The 19635-nt window shown below is 37.1% G+C and overlaps 1 protein-coding gene across 1 annotated transcript; it reads left to right on the forward strand.

The window, feature by feature from the left end:
• The first annotated feature begins 17409 nt into the window (after positions 1-17409).
• LOC127123170 (transcription factor GTE12-like) lies at positions 17410-18219 on the forward strand. Its single transcript, XM_051053418.1, has one exon. It carries the CDS (start codon positions 17410-17412, stop codon positions 18217-18219), a length of 810 nt encoding a protein of 269 aa, XP_050909375.1.
• Positions 18220-19635: the final 1416 nt, after the last annotated feature.

A 19635-nucleotide genomic window follows, 5' to 3' on the forward strand; every position in this document is an offset into this window, starting at 1 on the left:
AACACTGCCATCTCAAGGTACCTCAAATTCGAATCTCATGATTCTTTAAATTGTTGTATGCGTTCTGTAGATCGTGCATCATAGGTTAGCATGAAACTCGTGGTTTGCAAAATGATTGAGTGAGGTGAGAGAAATCTCGATTCAAAGTCTGATGTTCATTCCTTTTCATGCTCGGTTCGTGATGTATGGTAGGATTTAGGGAAAATCGTTAGCATATTAGTAATGTACATGGAGAGAGGAAGAGAATGATGTGAGGTTTATGCGTTTTGGTGAAGAAAATTTCATGTCGAATTCTGGACATTTGAAGCGCGAAGAACAGCGGTGAAGATGATGAATATTACGATAATGCCACTGCTGTAATTCAAATTCATTTTAATTAAATTAACACTTAAATAATTATTTCATTATTTAACCAATCTTTAAAAAATCATAAAAAATTAATTACAAGTCCAAAAATGATGAGAGTTTTTTTGTTAGTTTCCAAATTCCCTCTAGTTTTTTATAGGCATGGTTTCACAAGTTGTGCATGGTAAAATGTTGACCTGGCCTAGGGATCTTTGACTTGTGTGTATTTTTTACATGTTTTGCCATTTTCATCATGAAATGCTCATACATTTAAAGAAATGATTGAAAAATTTTGTGCTCATTCTGGACATGTTGATGGTGATTTCCATATAAAGTTTGTGATTTTTGGATACCTGAGGAGTGAGATATGATTTTTTGAATCTAGGTGTGACAATTTGTGTCACACCTAGCTAGGTCAAATTCATGAATTTATTTGCATGGCCTATGATTGTTGGATTGGATTGAAATTTTGCATGGATGATTATTGATATGTTGAAATGTTATGTGAATTTTTCTGGATCTTTCTATGGCATTTTCAATTTGATTGATATTTTTCTTCTCTGTTGGTTCATTGTGCAAGCTTGTATGACATATGTTTGTATATCTTGTGTGAAATTCTCATATGGTTTTGGATAAATGTGAAATTTGGTGTGCTGATTGTAGACACATTGTAGGACATCACTGTTTTGGTCCCATTCATTTCTTAATTGTTCTCACTCTGTTATGAATTTTTGAAGTGAATGCATGTGTTGATACCTTGAATTGGCTTGGATAATCTTGTCTGGATTTCTTGAATTTCATTGACCTAGTTCCTTTTGTCCAATTGAGCTGAAAATTGACATGCTATACCTTGAATATGTCCTGTTTAGGTGTGAATTATTTGGGGATTTTTGGAGTTGTTTTGGTATGCTTTTGATTGAAGTTATTCTGTTTGGACATTGGATGTTGCATTTGACCTAGTTTGTGATGTTTTCGTCATGAAATGAATGTGGTGAATGATATGAGTATGGGATCAATTGAATTGGCTTTTGATTTGTGTTAATTTGATTTTGGTTGAGAATTGTTTGCTGTTTAGAATTTTTTCTCCCTTTTGGACCCTAGGCTTGGCCTAGTGGTCCAGTTTCTCACATTTGGTGTGGATTTTCAGGATGAAATGCATAATGCTCAAGGAGAATGCTTCAAGTCAATTAAATGGAGATTGTTGGATGTTTTGAACTAATTTGACTTTGTTTTGTAGGTTGTGAAGCTTGAGCTTGAGCTTATAGCTTGCACTTGTGTGCATTAATCTGTGTTGCTTAATCTGTATAGTCTGACTGATTAACATTTGCTGTTTATTGTTGTTTGTCTGAGTACTGATGATACTTGATTGATTTCAGGTACATTTAGTCGCTTACAGTTCTTTAAGAACTTGCTTGCTGCTGCTTGGTTTTTAAACAACTTGAGGTATGACTTCTATTCTTCATGTAGTCTGGGAGACCCGGCCTGTTACCTGGCCGGGCAATTGTCTGAAGTCCTCCTTAAGAGGCAATGTTTGTGGTTGTTTACATTTGTGCCAAGCAGGTGAAGACCTCTAAGAGGCAATTGGTGGATCAAAGGGATATGCAATCTATCCCCCACTATTCTGTGAGTCGTCCCTCTGCTCACACGGCTGTGTGTTGATGCATTGGGACACAAACCCAAGATCTTGTGCTGTTGCACGACCGAGTCAGAGTCTTTGAGCGTAGAAGGGTCCCTCCATTCTGGACCCACGCTCCTTTGTCTGAAGCTCTCCCTGGCCAGGGATAAGAGTTGTGAGGTCTCATCCTCACTTCACCTTTCATCTGCTTCACCTTAGCCTCGTAATGGCAAGGTTAAGAGCGAATACTACCCATGTACAGATGACTTGCTTCGGCAGTCAAATCCATTGTGTGAGCCTCACTTGATTGGTTATAGTGTGTGCTATGTGAATATTTGTTTGAAATGCTTGGGTTGTTCTGTTTGTATGCTTGTATGCTTGCTTTCTTCCTGGATAGGATTAGCTTGCAGTTGTGCAAGTAGGTAGAAACCTCAACGTAGGGTAATGATGCATGACAACACTAGGCTCGAGTACAGCTCCCTGGTAGTGTGTCTTCCCTTGGTTTCTGGCTAGATTTTTTTTTCCCTTGAGGGGGAACTACATCGCCCTGATCCTTGTTCCAGACGAGGTATGTAGGCAGGTGGTCGTGCGAGACCACTCCGGGCACTTTTTTTTCTTTTTGTGTGTGTTTACCTGTTATCTGTTGTGTGTTGGGTTCGGATGCCGACGTAAGTCCAGTGATTGGCGGTCGGGCTCCACGTTTGCCCTCTGGTGTGTGTTTTGGTTCGGAAGCTGACGTAATTCCATCGAGTGGTTGTCGGGTTCCAGGTTTGCCTGTTTGTGCGTTTTGTGTTGTTTGGCGTGCGTAAGCCGAACTACAGTGGCTCTGATTCTCGTTCCAGACGAGATATGTAGGCATAGGATGCGATGTCCTATCGAGCTCCCTTCTCTTAACCCCACCTGCGTTCCCTGTGTGTGTGTGTGTGATGTTTAGCAACCTTTTCTTTATTTTAGAACGTGGATCCCGTCGAGTACGACGGACGTGAGGGGTGCTAATACCTTCCCCTTGCGTATCCGACTCCCTTACCCTTTCTCTTTGGTCGCGAGACCATTTCCTTTCCAGGTTTCTCTGAGCGTTTCCTTTCCCTATCTTGGGATAAATAACGCGCAGTGGCGGCTCTGTGTTGTGTTTTTATTTGAGTCCCGCCGGTTGTTTTTCGCGGATGCGACAACGATCAAGAGAAATTCAAATTTCTTGCATTTTAAAAAACGAATTGAATCTTGCATAGGATCTGGTCTTGCGTCACAAATCACGTATCAAAATCCAATTTATTTCGAGAATAGTCAATGTAAATATGACCCGCTAAAGGTACGGGACGATGAAGATGTTGAATATATGTTTGTTAGTCACGGAAATTCTGGTTGCAACTCTATTGAGTTATATATTACTCTTCAACCAAGTATACTGTCTCAGCAATCTCAGATAATTAATAAAGTTGAATCTGATGAATTTGATTCAGAAAACTCAGATGAAGCCGACCTAGAAGTAGAAGCAGAAGTCAACGTCATTGATGAAGAAGAAGAGAGACCGAGACACAGGTCGATCATATGTTGAATAACAACATTGAAGCTGACGATCATCCAACGCCATTACCTCCAAGTCATGTATATAATCCTCCTCAACATATGACAAACATGGATTTACATGACGATAAAATATCCAACAGTGTCTTTATAACCTGTATCCACGATTAGAGGGTGAGTTAAAAGTGGGAGACATGTTCCGCACTAAAGAGGAATATGTGCGAGCTATCAAAAAATTTCACATGAATAACTCTGTTAATTTCACCGTGAAACACACTGATTTGAGAAGGTATGTCATCGAATGTCATAACATCCTTTGCAAGTTTCGGTTGGCTGCGTCTCACAAGAAGAGAAGCGACGCTTGGGAGATAGCTTCTATAGACCCACCTCACAGTTGCATTATAACTAATGTTGTACAAGATCACCGTAAATTAAGTGTTGCATGGATATGTCAAAACATTTTGCCGCTTGTTAACAAAGACCCATCAGGGAAGGTGAGTATAATAATATCTAATATCAGAACAAAATATAATTATACTCCATCTTACAAGAAAGCGTGGATTGCAAGGACAAAGGTTGTTGAACATGTATTCAGCAACTGGGAGGATTCATATAAAGAATTGTCATGGTTTTTATGGGCACTTAAAACATACGCACCAGGAACTATTGCAATTATGGAGAGACTGCCAGCATTTACGCCAGACGGAACTTGTGTTACTGGAAATAGAATCTTTCACCACCTCTTTTGGGCGTTTGAACCGTGCATCAGAGATTTTGCATTCTGCAAATCTATTATTCAAATTGATGGAACATGGTTATACGGAAAATGGAAGGGTACTTTGCTTATGGATGTTGCACAAGATGGCAACAATAATGTCTTTCCCATTGCCTTTTGTCATACGGTGAACTGACTTCGGGGTGTTTTGCTTTTAATCATAATGTCGCGGATAGCAAGAGTCGCCACCGACTTTTCTTTTATCCAATAAGGAAAGGCGGAAAAGAACAGGAAAGACCTCAATTAGATTTTGGGTTCGGGAGGTACATTATACAAAGGGAAGGTGTTAGCACCCTTTGTATCCATGGTTATCCATGGGCTCTTAATTGCTTGATCACTTAGGTTTGTCTGAAAAAGTGTTCGTGAATTGCAAAAAAATGATTTTGAAAAGAGAGTTTAACTTTGTAATGATTCTTGTATGAATGTATACAAAGTATTTATCTCATTTAATTTTGAAAACGATTTAGAAAAATATAACCTGGCAATGATTCTAGTATGAATGTATACCAAGTGGTGATTTTCTAGTATTTGCAAAGTGTGAGGTATGGAAAATGTTTTAGGTTGTGAGCCAGCAATTAGGAGTTATACCTACCCAAGGTCTTTATGGGCATTTCCTATCCTTATAGGGGTAAAACTGTCCTTACTATTGAGAAGTAAGTAGTTTTATCCTTTGGATGTAAAAGGGTCATCGTAGGGTCATCGATTGGTCATTGAAGGCAACATTTGTAAGGATACCTTAGCATTCGAAGGGACGATCATCATTTAACCGTAGGCTACACCGAAGGGTCATCGAGGGACAAAAATCATATATTCGAAGGCAACATCCGAGGGACTATGATTTATTTTATGATGATTTAATTGAAGGGTCTTTGCTAAGTGTATCCCCACCTTCGCGGGACATGACCGTAATATCGTAATACCGTAAGGCAACAAAGAGAGGTCCAAGATCACATATTTAAAGGCTATACTTTATAATCAATTAGATAATTAGGATGAATCTCTCCATTTAAATCAATACATTAAAATCAACTAATTAATTTAGGGTGGATCTCCACATTAAAATCAATACATTAAAATCAATTAAGTAATTTTAGGGTGAATCTCCACAAGGGCATCCCACAAATAAAGTGGAATACCTAACAAGCTATCTTTTCCTGGGATATGTGAACCTTTACAAAACTTGGCAAACATGTCAGAATACCAAATCAGGGTGCAATCGAGAATTACACCACAAAAGAAATCACAACAGTAATAGGATCAGGTAAACAATGCATGGCTATGATAAAACATGAGTGAAAAATCAGAACAGAAAAGTCAGCTACTGTCACGTTCGCTCCTGCCTCGCCTAGAGAAGGCTTAGCGAATACTCGCTGCATGCTCGCTTAGCGATGTGCTAGCGAGCGGCTGCGGATTCTGGTTTTGATATCAGTATAATTTTAGCCAATTTTATGCCTTATGGCTTTCATTACAGCAATTATATGGTCAATCATTTAAGGTATTCAGGTACATACTAAAAATTCACATGCCAAACTTAAGATATTTTCATAAATTTAATCATAATGCCATATGCAAATTAAGAACATAAGGCGGTAATAGCAATGTAAACCTGTTTGCAATTGAATTGCGACCTTGAATTGGCAAATCGGATTGAATTGGGCAGAGGTAAACCTTGATGCCGCTGAGTTCCTTCAGGGTTTGCCGTCTGTGCGCGCTAGGGTTTGCTGGCTAGGGTTCTCCTTTCCCCGTTTTCGTTCCGCCTTTTATTTTTGTCCTTTCGTCCCTGAAGTGCTGGTATTTATAATGCCTTTTTTATGACCTAATGGGCTCAGAGTGAAGCCCAGAAATTCTGATATTCGCAAGCTTCGCTAGGCGAGTGATGTAGCGAACGTTCGCTAGGCGAAGGATTTGCTCGCCTAGCGAGCAAGCCAGTTTAGGCCATTTTCTGGACTTGGCCACCTGTGTGCGGGGTCTTTGTTCCCTTAAGATCAATGCCTTGAAAAATGAGTTGGAGGGCCTTGAAAAATTCCTTGAAATATTAACGGGCAAATTTTGGGGTATGACAGCTGCCCCTGTTCAATATTCTTGAACCGAGAGAGTCAGAATGGTATGTACGCCATTCGTGGTCTGGAGGTGGAAGATTATTGAACACCAAAATGCCCAAAAATTTGCACTTGTTAATCAACAGTTAGTCTTGATGGAGATGGACTTAAAGATGCCATCCAGGAAGTTTGGTGACGAGAGCTTCAGAGTGCGTCGTACGTTAGACGATATCTGAAAACATGAGTGTCATACTAGGTCATGCGCTAGACCGTATAGTGGGTCATCCATTAGGCGGTCGACTTTACTGGGGAGTCAGAGTGCGTCATACGCAGCTGGGGATAACAGATCAGAATGGATCATATGCTAGATCGTATCTGAGTTGCAGAATGAGCCGTCCGTTAGGCTGTAGCTGACGAAAAGTAGTCGTATGCTAGACTACACCTCAGAATGTACGCTAGGTAGTATCTAAGGAAAGAACATCCAAATGGGTTGTATGCTAGACCGTATCGGACTTGTTGGAGGAGTCATATGTTGTGCCGAATCAGGATGAGATAAGGATCCGAATGAGTCATACACTACTGGGGATAAAGGATCAGAATGGATCATACGCTAAATCGTATTTGAATAGCAGAATGAGTTGTCCCTTGGGCAGGTGACTTCACTGAGGATGAAAGATCAGAATGGATCGTACGCTAGATCGTATCTGAGTAGCAGAATGAGCCGTCCATTAGGCTGTATCTGAGAACTAAAGGTCAGAATAGATCGTATGTTAGATCGTATCTCAGTTACAGGATGAGCCGTCCGTTAGGCTGTATCTGACGAAAAGGGAAGTCGTACGCTAGACCACGCTTCAGAATGTACCGTATGCTAAGTAGCATATGAGGGGATGAACGTCCAAATGGGTCGTACGCTAGACCGTCTCTGAGCAGCAGAACGAGCCGTCTGTTAGGCTGTATCTGATGATGAAGGGGGTAGTCATACGCCAGACTACACTTCAGAATGTACCGTACGCTAGGTAGCATCTGAGGGGATGAACATCCAAACGGGTCGTAAGCTAGACCGTCTCTGAGTGGCAGAACGAGCCGTCCGTTAGGCTGTATCTGAATAGTTGAAGAAACCATACATTAGGCTGAATCAGAATGAGCCGTACGCTAGGCTATATCCAATGATATTTGTATATGTTGTATTTGCAATAAATGTCTGGGATGGGCTTATAGATGCCATCGTTAGGAGGATGTCAGGATGACTCTATTGGGGAAATAAATCTCAATCTTCTGGTTGGAGATACTGGTATTGATGACCCTTTCTTAGCGGGGATACTTAATTTCTGTCTGATGGTAGAAATATTCAACAGAGCCCGGCTGGGGATGGAGGAGATGACCCGTCTGTCTAGTGATGCCCGTTTCTTCTGGGGAATAACTGGTTTTTTGCTGGGGAAATAGAATTAGCAACTAGATTCACTGGAAAGCATGATTAGACCTTATCCTCGATCCTGAAGTCCTTTAGTAATTGATATTGCTATTTTATGCATGTATTTTCGATAAACATCAATCATATTCAAATGCATATATTAATTCAACCAAATCAATGGACGTTTATGCAAACAAACAACATCATTTTTCGAAATAAAATTGTATTGATTTTGAAAGAGGGCCTATAAACAGGCAATTTGTGTACAAGGAGACAGAAATCCTAGTAAGAGGAGACTGTCAAGAAAACAAAGAAAAAGCTATGAAGAAAAAGTCCTATTGATTTTAATTCCACTACTGTCATTATATCTTCAAGCCTCTCATCTCCTGCTGTCGGATAGCCGTGATTGGCTTGTTCAGTCCTTTGAACTTGGGTGAAGCTGGCTGAGAACGGGACATAGTCATACACTTTACTCCCTAATTTTTGCCTGGACCGCCTTTTCAGGTTTTCAGTCCACCAGGATACCCCTTTTTGCCCAAGCCGCCTTTTCAGGTTTTCGACTTGCCGGGTGTACATTTTTATATGTTCATCCCTAATTTTTGCCCGAACCCTTTTGGTTCGCCGGGATGCCCTTACTTTTGCCTAGATACGTCGACCTAGCGGGTCTCTTTATGCGTAGTATTTGTTAACTATGTCTGCGTTCACGGGATGTGGGCAGTCATCGCCATCCATTGTAGCAAGTATCATGGCCCCACCAGAGAATACCTTCTTAACTACAAATGGCCCTTCGTATGTGGGAGTCCATTTGCCTCTGGGATCACCTTATGGTAGAATGATACGCTTTATTACCAAGTCGCCAATTTGATACACCTGTGTCTTGACTCTTTTGTTAAATGACTGGGTCATGCGCTTCTGATATATCTGTCCATGACAAACAGCCGCAAGTCTCTTTTCATCAATCAAATTTATCTGGTCGAGTCGAGTCTGAATCCATTCATCTTCATCTAAGCCCGCCTCTTTCATGATTCTTAGAGAGGGAATCTGAACCTCCACTGGTAAAACGGCTTCCATCCCGTAGACTAAGGAGAAAGGAGTTGCCCCCGGTCGAAGTGCGCACTGAAGTGCGATAACCATGAAGAGCAAAGGGTAGCATCTCATACCAGTCTTTGTATGTTAAAGTCATCTTTTGTATGATCCTCTTAACATTCTTATTAGCAGCTTCCACGGCGCCATTCATCTTTGGCCGGTACGGAGAAGAGTTATGGTGTTTTATTTTGAACCGCGTGCAGAATTCAGTAATCATCTTGTTGTTCTTCCGGAGAGAGAAGGTTTTCTCAAATGTATATTAGATAGGATCCATCTTAGAAATCAATAACGTGGTATGATTCAACATATACTGTCTTAGTCGGCGAGCAGCCTAAGCCAAAGCATAACAAGCTTTCTCGAACTGGGAGTATCTTGTTTCACAGTCGGTACCTTGTGCTAAGGTAGTATATTGCATGCTCTTTTCGACCAGACTCGTCATGTTGCCCCAACAAACACCCTATTGAATTTTCTAACACGGTCAAATACATGATTAAAGGTCTTCCTTCAACTGGTGGCATCAGATTTGGTGGTTCTTGGAGATACTTCTTGATTTTGTCAAAAGCTTCTTGACATTCATCATTCCATATCATCTCTTGATTTTTCCTCAGTAGTTTTCTTGTCCACTTCAGTACCCAGATTTACGATCTCACTTGATTCCTCATGCGGTTGTATAGTCTGTTCTTCTTGCCGTATCAGTCTGGCAAGTTCTTCAGGTACTTCACAATCTTCCTCACTTCCATCCTCGGCTTGGTAGATCGGATTTTCAAAGTCATAATGAACAGTAGCAGAATTATTATCAACAGGATCCAAAGTGGATATGGATATGAAATTTGTTACGTGAGTGTGTGTAAGAAAGCATAGCTTGTTTTAAAAGATGACAGGAAAGATAAAGAGCGCAATATTTGAATGCAAAAAGTCCATTGATTTATTGAATGTGAACATGCTTATGAATATGACAAAACCTTTAACAAAATTTAATACATTAAAATAAGCAATAACAATTACTCCTGACTAAAGGAAATCGGGATAGTGTTTTCAGCCTTCCAATTGTCGGGTCCATCACCAACTGTTGGGAAAATCCGGCTATCCAAGTCACAACCGTTATCAGCATCTTCTACAACATTGACAGTCTTGTCATGATTAGGCAGAGGAGCAGTGATGACATCAGGAGTCTCCGGAGGATCAGAGGTAGTTGCCTGTATCTTTCCACTTCGAATGCCGCTTTCAACATGTTCACCTGTTAATATAAGTTCAGTGAAACCTGACGAGGAACTTCGCAATAGATGGCTGTAGAATGGGCCAGTCAGTGTAATCATGAACATGTCCACTAATTCTCGATCAGTCATAGGGGGTTTGACTCTGCCAGCCAAATCTCTCCATTTTAGAGCATATTCTTTGAAGCTTTCTTTAGATCCCAAAGTCATATTCTGCAGCTGTAGCCGAGTAGTCGCTATTTCAGAGTACTGGTAGTGCTTGTAGAAAGCTGTCGCTAAATCAGTCCAGGTGCGGATGTTAGAGCTCTCGAGCTGATAGTACACTTCCAACTGTGTGCCAGCCAGACTCTCTTGGAAGAAATGGATCCATAGCTTCCTATCAGTGGTATACGGATGAATCTTTCTCACATAAGCTCTCAGATGCATCTGAGGACAAGACGCACCATCGTACTTAGTGAAAGTGGGGACTTTGAATTTGCGAGGAATGACCACATCAGAGACCAGACCTAAGCCTTCGAAATCCAGACCGGGCGCCTTCTGACCTTCCATAGCTAGCATGCGTTCTTCCAGCAACTTATACTTATCATCTTTTGGAGAGTACTGTTCATTCTCATAATCTTCATCGTCGTCCTCAGGGTTGAAGAGGTCAACATTCTCCTCTTCCGAATCACTCTCTGTCTCCTCTTTTTGGTCCTTCGGAATTCTAATCTTGACTCCTGCGGCTTGTCCTTTAAGCATTCTTCTGAGGTTAATGTAACTCACAGATTTCTTGTCTTTCTTCCTCTCGAGCAAAAGAGCCTTCAGCTCCTCCTGCCCCTTGGATAAGTTCAAGATCATCTCCTGGATTTGAGCACTTTGAGCCTGGAGATCTTTGACAGCTTGTTCGAGGGCCATTTTTCTGTTTGCAATTGGAAGACCGTGAGAACATTGATCCCTTTAGAGTACCTGTTATGCAATGCTATGTTATGCTATGCAATGTGGGAAATGTTTTCAATGTTTAAAGTCCTTGGAATGGTTAGTACAATGCCACGATGTCATGATGTCGTGCTGTCATGCTGTCATGCTGTCATGCATTCATGCTGTCATGCTGTCATGCTGTTTTGATGTTATGATGTTATGATGTTATGATGTTATGATGTTAAGTAAATAACAAGCACAAGCAAGTCACACAACAATCATTCCTAAGTTTTAAGGCTTGCATGAGTTCCATAGGTAAGTACCCTCCCCACTGAAGTTTGGTTGGTTCAACCTGTCCTAGAATAGTAACCGGGTTCTAGAAGGATCTCAAATCATCGACCTTTCTTTAAGTCCACTTCAGTGCAACACCAAGTGGTTGACCGAAGCTTCCCTAAAGTCCAATCTCAAAGAGTGTAGTATCGAGTCTCAACCAACCCCAGTCGGAACTGAAGTCAGTTATCTCACTACTTTCTAATGGCTAGGATGAGTCAATTAGGGTTCTAAAGGTCTGGTTAATGTTTTAATGACACCACGCAGACGCCAAATTTCTCCTTAAGTAAACATGAGGAACATCAGGACATCCAAAGCGTCACATTAACCGTAGCCATCATTTTAACCATTCCAGTATACGCTGGATAATCGCGATGATCTATTGCTACTTACCTAAGGTACACTAGATCCGGGTGTAGGATCTTTCACTCAAGTGTAGGATACCCAAGCAATCCCTTAAAAGTAAATCAGACAATTCAAATAAGTGATCTTGTTTTTAAGGTAACCTCTCATTCTGACATCCCCAGCAGAGTCGCCAGTTCTGTCATACGGTGAACTGACTTCGGGGTGTTTTGCTTTTAATCGCAATGTCGCGGATAGCAAGAGTCGCCACCGACTTTTCTTTTATCCAATAAGGAAAGGCGGAAAAGAACAGGAAAGACCTCAATTAGATTTTGGGTTCGGGAGGTACATTATACAAAGGGAAGGTGTTAGCACCCTTTGTATCCATGGTTATCCATGGGCTCTTAATTGCTTGATCACTTAGGTTTGTCTGAAAAAGTGTTCGTGAATTGCAAAAAAATGATTTTGAAAAGAGAGTTTAACTTTGTAATGATTCTTGTATGAATGTATACAAAGTATTTATCTCATTTAATTTTGAAAACGATTTAGAAAAATATAACCTGGCAATGATTCTAGTATGAATGTATACCAAGTGGTGATTTTCTAGTATTTGCAAAGTGTGAGGTATGGAAAATGTTTTAGGTTGTGAGCCAGCAATTAGGAGTTATACCTACCCAAGGTCTTTATGGGCATTTCCTATCCTTATAGGGGTAAAATTGTCCTTACTATTGAGAAGTAAGTAGTTTTATCCTTTGGATGTAAAAGGGTCATCGTAGGGTCATCGATTGGTCATTGAAGGCAACATTTGTAAGGATACCTTAGCATTTGAAGGGACGATCATCATTTAACCGTACCGAAGGGTCATCGAGGGACAAAAATCATATATTCGAAGGCAACATCTGAGGGACTATGATTTATTTTATGATGATTTAATTGAAGGGTCTTTGCTAAGTGTATCCCCACCTTCGCGGGACATGACCGTAATACCGTAATACCGTAAGGCAACAAAGAGAGGTCCAAGATCACATATTCAAAGGCTATATTTTACAATCAATTAGGTAATTAGGATGAATCTCTCCATTTAAATCAATACATTAAAATCAACTAATTAATTTAGGGTGGATCTCCACATTAAAATCAATACATTAAAATCAATTAAGTAATTTTAGGGTGAATCTCCACAAGGGTATCCCACAAATAAAATGGAATACCTAACAAGCTATCTTTTCCTGGGATATGTGAACCTTTACAAAACTTGGCAAACATGTCAGAATACCAAATCAGGGTGCAATCGAGAATTACACCACAAAAGAAATCACAACAGTAATAGGATCAGGTAAACAATGCATGGCTATGATAAAACATGAGTGAAAAATCAGAACAGAAAAGTCAGCTACTGTCACGTTCGCTCCTGCCTCGCCTAGCGAAGGCTTAGCGAATACTCGCTGCATGCTCGCTTAGCGATGTGCTAGCGAGCGGCTGCGGATTCTGGTTTTGATATCAGTATAATTTTAGCCAATTTTATGCCTTATGGCTTTCATTACAGCAATTATATGGTCAATCATTTAAGGTATTCAGGTACATACTAAAAATTCACATGTCAAACTTAAGATATTTTCATAAATTTAATCATAATGCCATATGCAAATTAAGAACATAAGGCGGTAATAGCAATGTAAACCTGTTTGCAATTGAATTGCGACCATGAATTGGCAAATCGGATTGAATTGGGCAGAGGTAAACCTTGATGCCGCTGAGTTCCTTCAGGGTTTGCCGTCTGTGCGCGCTAGGGTTTGCTGGCTAGGGTTCTCCTTTCCCCGTTTTCGTTCCGCCTTTTGTTTTTGTCCTTTCGTCCCTGAAGTGCTGGTATTTATAATGCCTTTTTTATGACCTAATGGGCTCAGAGTGAAGCCCAGAAATTCTGATATTCGCAAGCTTCGCTAGGCGAGTGATGTAGCGAACGTTCGCTAGGCGAAGGATTTGCTCGCCTAGCGAGCAAGCCAGTTTAGGCCATTTTCTGTACTTGGCCACCTGTGTGCGGGGTCTTTGTTCCCTTAAGATCAATGCCTTGAAAAATGAGTTGGAGGGCCTTGAAAAATGCCTTGAAATATTAATGGGCAAATTTTGGGGTATGACACCTTTGCTCTGGTTGAAGGTGAAACCGTTGGTGGTTGAGATTTCTTCCTTCGACATCTCAGAACACATGTCGATCCACAAGCCAATCTTTGTTTGGTTTCAGATAGACATGCTGCCATTGAGAGTGCTTACAATAACCATGATAACGGATGACATGATCCTCCTTCTACCCATGTCTATTGCATTAGACATATCACACAAAACTTCATGCGTGCAATCAAAGACATAAACTTTCGCAAAAAAGTGGTGAATGCAGGGTATGCTCTAACTCAACCGTCATTTCAACATTACCATGATGAAATTAGATTGTCTAATGTAGATGCAAGAATATGGGTGGATAACATATTAGTAGAGTAGTGGACAATGGTATTTGATAGAGGTTGTTGATTGGGCCACATGACAATAAACCTCGTGGAATGCATGAACGGCGTATTCAAAGGCATTGGAAATCTACCAATAACCGTTTTGGTCAGAACAACCTATATTAGGTTGGCATCTAGATTCGCAACCAGAGGTGAAAGATGGTGTGCAGTGTTAGTGTCAGATCAAATATTCAGTGAATGTTGTATGAAAGTGATGAAAGGGGAAAGTATCAATGCTAGCACACACGCAGTTACAGTCTTTGACCGTCGTAGGCAAAATTTCAATGTACAGGAAACAATGGATCTCAATAAGGGGATGCCAAATTTATCCTATGTTGTCAAACTAAACAGAAGTTGGTGCGACTATGGAAAGTTCTAGACCTTCCGTATTCCTTGCTCCCATGCCATTGTGGCATGCGTGCATACTCACCAAGATGCTTATATCCATCTATCTGATGTTCACAAGGCCATTACCATTATGAATGTGTATAAAAAGCTTCTCAGTACTACCAATGGGGGAATACTAGCCTCCATATGAAGGTGACATAGTTTGGCACAACAATGAGATGCGAAGAAAGAAAAAAGGACGGCCAAACAATACACGTATTAGAACAGAAATGGATACGACTGATAAAATGATAAGATTATGTAGTATATGTCATCAACCCGGACACAATAAGAACAAATGTCCCAATCTAGGAGCAACATCTGCATCATAATTAAGTAGCTCCTTTCAATTTTTGTAACCTTGATTTTTTATATATCATTATCTTTTTGTTACAACAAGGTTAATAACTAACATCACTACAACATAAGAAAACTTAAAACAGAACATTTTTAACTGATTACAATAATCAAACTTATGTTATCTCTTCCAAACATCATTTCCCTAGCATCCTTATCAGTTTTTACTCGCATCCAACCAAATATATTATCGAATCTCTCAATACTTCTTATTTTTTCTCCTTCTGATATTTTTCCATCTAACCAATGAACCAACTCCCTCTTCAGTTGATCGAAACTACAAATGTTCCAGAAGAGCATCAACATCGGAGGCTTGTCTCTCAAATAAATCACTTTTCCATAGCGGCGGCGAACACCAAACATGTTTACAATATGACGAAATGAGATGTGGAAAAATGAATCAGACAACACCTCTATTTATGAAGAAAAAAATTATACATTACACTGAAGCGCCAAATCAATTGGTGCCTCCTCTCAATTAGTGTACCTGGGCAACAATTGGATTGGCAGCACCATGTGCCGTAGCCAATCCAATTGGCACCCCCTCTTAAAAATTAAGGATAAACGTCAATTGGTCTGGCGCCCATGCCTTAAGTTTTTTTTTTTGAAATTGGGGTAAATTCAGATTTTTTTTAAAATTGAATTATTTTAGATTTTTTTTTTTAAAATATGGGATATTTTAGTAAAAAATTTACATTTAGGCCCCATTCGAATATTTTTCTACCCTTGTGTGGAAATTTAATTTGTATCCCAATTAATTCAATCACTCAATCAATAAGAAGATGGATGAAGATATACCATAGATTTTTCTCCTTGCCTAAAGTGAAATCAAAATCAAAATTAGAAAAACAATTAAGTAACTGATGAAACTCTAAAGCCAACTTCGGGTTGAAATAACTTATAGGCCCCATTCGAATATTTTCCTCCAATTTAGGGTTTGAAACAAATATATTTGACTTAATTTACCAACAATTATTTTTTATATTTTTATTAAAATATGAAGAAAAAAAATTTATTTATAAAATAATGTACAAAAATATAAAGTTAATTTTTAGTTTTAATCTTATTTCTTAGCTTAGTGGAGGGAAATGAATTTTCTAAGGTTCAAAAGAGATCATTATTTATGTTCAAAGCTTAGTTTAATAAAATTTGAATTTATACACTTTTTATTATTAATAAATAATTAAATTGTTTAACTAATATTTAAGTTCAAATGTAATCGTTATCACCTAAACAATTAATATAATTAATATACATTTTTAAGCATTAGGTTTATTACAATATAATAGTAATAGTCACAATCCTTTTAAAATGAAATCATTCTCCTGATAAGAGGGTGTTTGTTTTAAGTCTAAGAACTATATCTTTGAAAATAAATGACTATGAATTAATTAAAACCGTGTTTGTTAAAAATTTAGAAAAATTTATTTATAGGATAAAATCAAAGTAGATATATAAAATTTGTTAGATAAAAATAACTGGGTGTGGAACTTGGCCTTTAAAAAAGGCTAAATTATTTTGCTAAAGTTAAAAAGTAAAATTATTAAAAGTTATGTAAAATATTTCATGGATAAAATAAAAGTATATATGCATAGTTTGTTGAGATATTTATTGTAGGTCAAAAATAGTTTGGTAAAAGGAAAACTAAGAAATATTGAGTGACTCGTGTACATTACAAATAAAATATAAAATATTATTTTTAAATTAAAAATAACATGTTTTTTTTTCTAAAAGTGAGCTGAAATAAAATTATAAATTTCATTAAATTTAAAATTAAAAAAATAAGCAAAATATTAATTAGATAAGATGAAAGTAAATATTAGTTTGTTGAGATATTTTAGAAAATAAAAATAAAATCAACATTATCTTCATTACTTAAACTAATTGATTTGATTTACACCATGATTTAAGTCGATCTATTATTAATCATTAATTATTTTTATATCAACCAAGATATTATATCTTGTGTTATATCTCTATATAAATCAAGATTCTTTTAGTTTGAAGTTGTAGAATTTTATAAACAAAGAAACTTTCTTCTCTTTTCAAATTCGACTTGCAATGTCTCGAAACAATGTGTTTGAAAATTCACCAGAACTCTTGCCCTCACCTTATGATGAAATTGGTATGTAGTGTTTAGTCACTTTGCTTTTCTATGTTTAATTCATTATTGTGATTTGTTTAATAAAATTATTTATGTTTTCACACAGATCATTATTTATGTACAAAAATAATAAAACAATGAATATTTTTATATTGTTGTAAAAAGATTGAACAGTAATTAAAAACTACTTTTCTAAATGATGTTAAGTCTTGTTTGTTATAAAAAATTAAAAATAAGTTTTTAAAAGATTTCAAATTTTTGTTATTTATAATTTTTTTTTTAAGTATGAAATAGAAAGTTTGTTACAATTAATATCTTTTGAGATAACTTATTAGTTAGATACTAAAATTAAAAACGAGTAAAATAAAACAAAATAAATAAGATTGAATATTTAAAATTGTGTTATTAATGATATATCTCCCTAAAATCAAGACTTCACATTTACAGTATCCAAGACAAACCCTTGTTCTTCCTTAACAACATCCATGTCCGACAACACCAAACCTTCTTCCTCAACAACACCCAACACTAACCCTTCGAACACACAACCTCGTAAAAGACTTATCATCAAGCTCAGTTATCCTCCTGGTTCAAGAAAACGCGATTCAGATTCTTGTGCCACAGATGAAAACAAGAGAAGGAAGATTCAAGATTCTGTAAAACCAACCATATCCTGTTATTGGGTTGATTCAAATTATCAAACCAAATCAACAGCTTTGTCTCAACCAAAGAATAATGGCAATGTTGTTGAAAACAAGAAGATCATCAAGAACCAAGTTTCCAACACAATACCTTTGTCTCACCCAAAGGATAATGACAATGTTGTTGAAGACAAGAAGATGATCAAGAACCAACTTTCCAAACCAACACCTTTGTCTCAACCAAAGGATAACATGAAGGATTCTGTGACAAGAGGTGAAGAATGTGGGTTGAAGAAAGCGATGGAGTGTGTTAAGAGGAGGCAATGTTGGTTGATATTGAAGAGGATGTTGGTAGACAGAGATGGTTGGGATTTTAAAGATCCTCCAAAAATAGCAAAGCCTAATAAGTGTAAGATAAAGGCAATAGGTTTGAAGGAAATAGAGAGAAAAATGAGGTTGTATGCAACAGAGGATGAGTTTGCTAGCGACATGAGGCTTGTGTTCTCTAATGCAATGGTAACGTATCCTCCAAGGAATCATATTTACCAAATTGCAAAAAAGTTTAGTGACACTTTTGAACACAAATGGAAGTCATTGAAGAATATGTGGGAACTTGAGGATACAAAAAGAAGCAACACTCACAAGAGATACTAAAGAGTGCAACATGTTGTGTTCTTATAGAAACTGTTCTCAAGTTATAAACTGTTAGCACCAATGTGTTTTCAAATCTGTCAAGTTATTGTCAATGAATATGTAGTATATATGGTCAATTAGTCTTTTATGTAAATTCTACATAACCTTACAGTGAAATCAAGATACTTTATTCATTGTTTAGAAACTGTATCATTGATGTAATTGCTAAATGAGGAACATTAATATAACTTAGTCCCATTAGTCTTACACAATTTCAATATTGGTTACATATCTTTTTATAATCTCAAACTAGTATTGAAAGCCTTAACAAGTTTTATTAAAACAGAAATTTCCTTGCAAGAGAATTATTTTCTTCCTTTTTTTTTCTTTTATAATTGTGACAAGTATCAAAGGGATCCTTCTCTTAATAGTTTCCATCAGAATAAAATTTAAATAATTAATGTATTTAAAGCTAATTTTAAAGTAAATACTTCAATTTTAAAAAATATTATTGAAGTAGTTATCAGAGGGAAAGAGCCAAGCTAGTAGCTACTTAAAATAGTCCCTAGTCACATTTCAAAAAATTAGGTTATACCTAAATTTAATTTAAGTTTACTTATAAAATCAAACTAATCACAAATTAATAAATTTAATGAAAATCAAATAATCAACAAAAAAAAATATTACAAATTGATGTTTGGTTTCCCTAGTCTCAAACTTTTAGATGTTTGTGAAATCAAATAAACAACAACAAAAATTGCATAAAAATGATTAATTATAAGTTTAATGAAACTACAAATTAATAAAAGGATTTGTTTCAATTTATTAACATGTCATATTATATTTATTCACCTTAAAAAAATTAACTCTAAAATGATGTGGAGAACAAAAATTAAATTAAAACTTTATTTTGAAAAAATTAAATAGAGAAGTTAAAACGTATATATTTTAAATAATAGAAATTGCATTTAAGCTATAATGTAACCGTGTATATAAATATTTTACAAGTCATAATTTAGACAACCACAATATTTCTTGTCCACCTAAAGATATCCTATTCCATTTATATGTAGTCTTATTTCCAACATTTTTTACTTTTTTATATACATTTAAAGATTATATAAAAATGGTAAATGTATATAGTAGTAATTTGAAAAGAGATTTACATTTAGAGACAAACTTTTTATCAAATAAGTGCTTATATTTAAAACAGAAAGAAAGAGAAAGAGATATGTTTGGAGTCACAGTTGGTTTTGTCAAATATCAAATATCAAATATGTAATTCTTTGTATTTGTAAATGCTAGTTTGAATGTAGTCAAATAGAGTTTCTAATAGTTGGATATGATGGATTTGACATTGAGATAAATACACGAACTAGGTGTTATTTAGTTATTTAGAGAAGTAAGCAATCTCAGAGAGGTATCCAATTGTTGTAA

Source organism: Lathyrus oleraceus, chromosome 2, assembly GCF_024323335.1.
Source record: "Lathyrus oleraceus cultivar Zhongwan6 chromosome 2, CAAS_Psat_ZW6_1.0, whole genome shotgun sequence".
In the NCBI taxonomy this organism is placed as follows: Eukaryota; Viridiplantae; Streptophyta; class Magnoliopsida; order Fabales; family Fabaceae; genus Lathyrus; species Lathyrus oleraceus.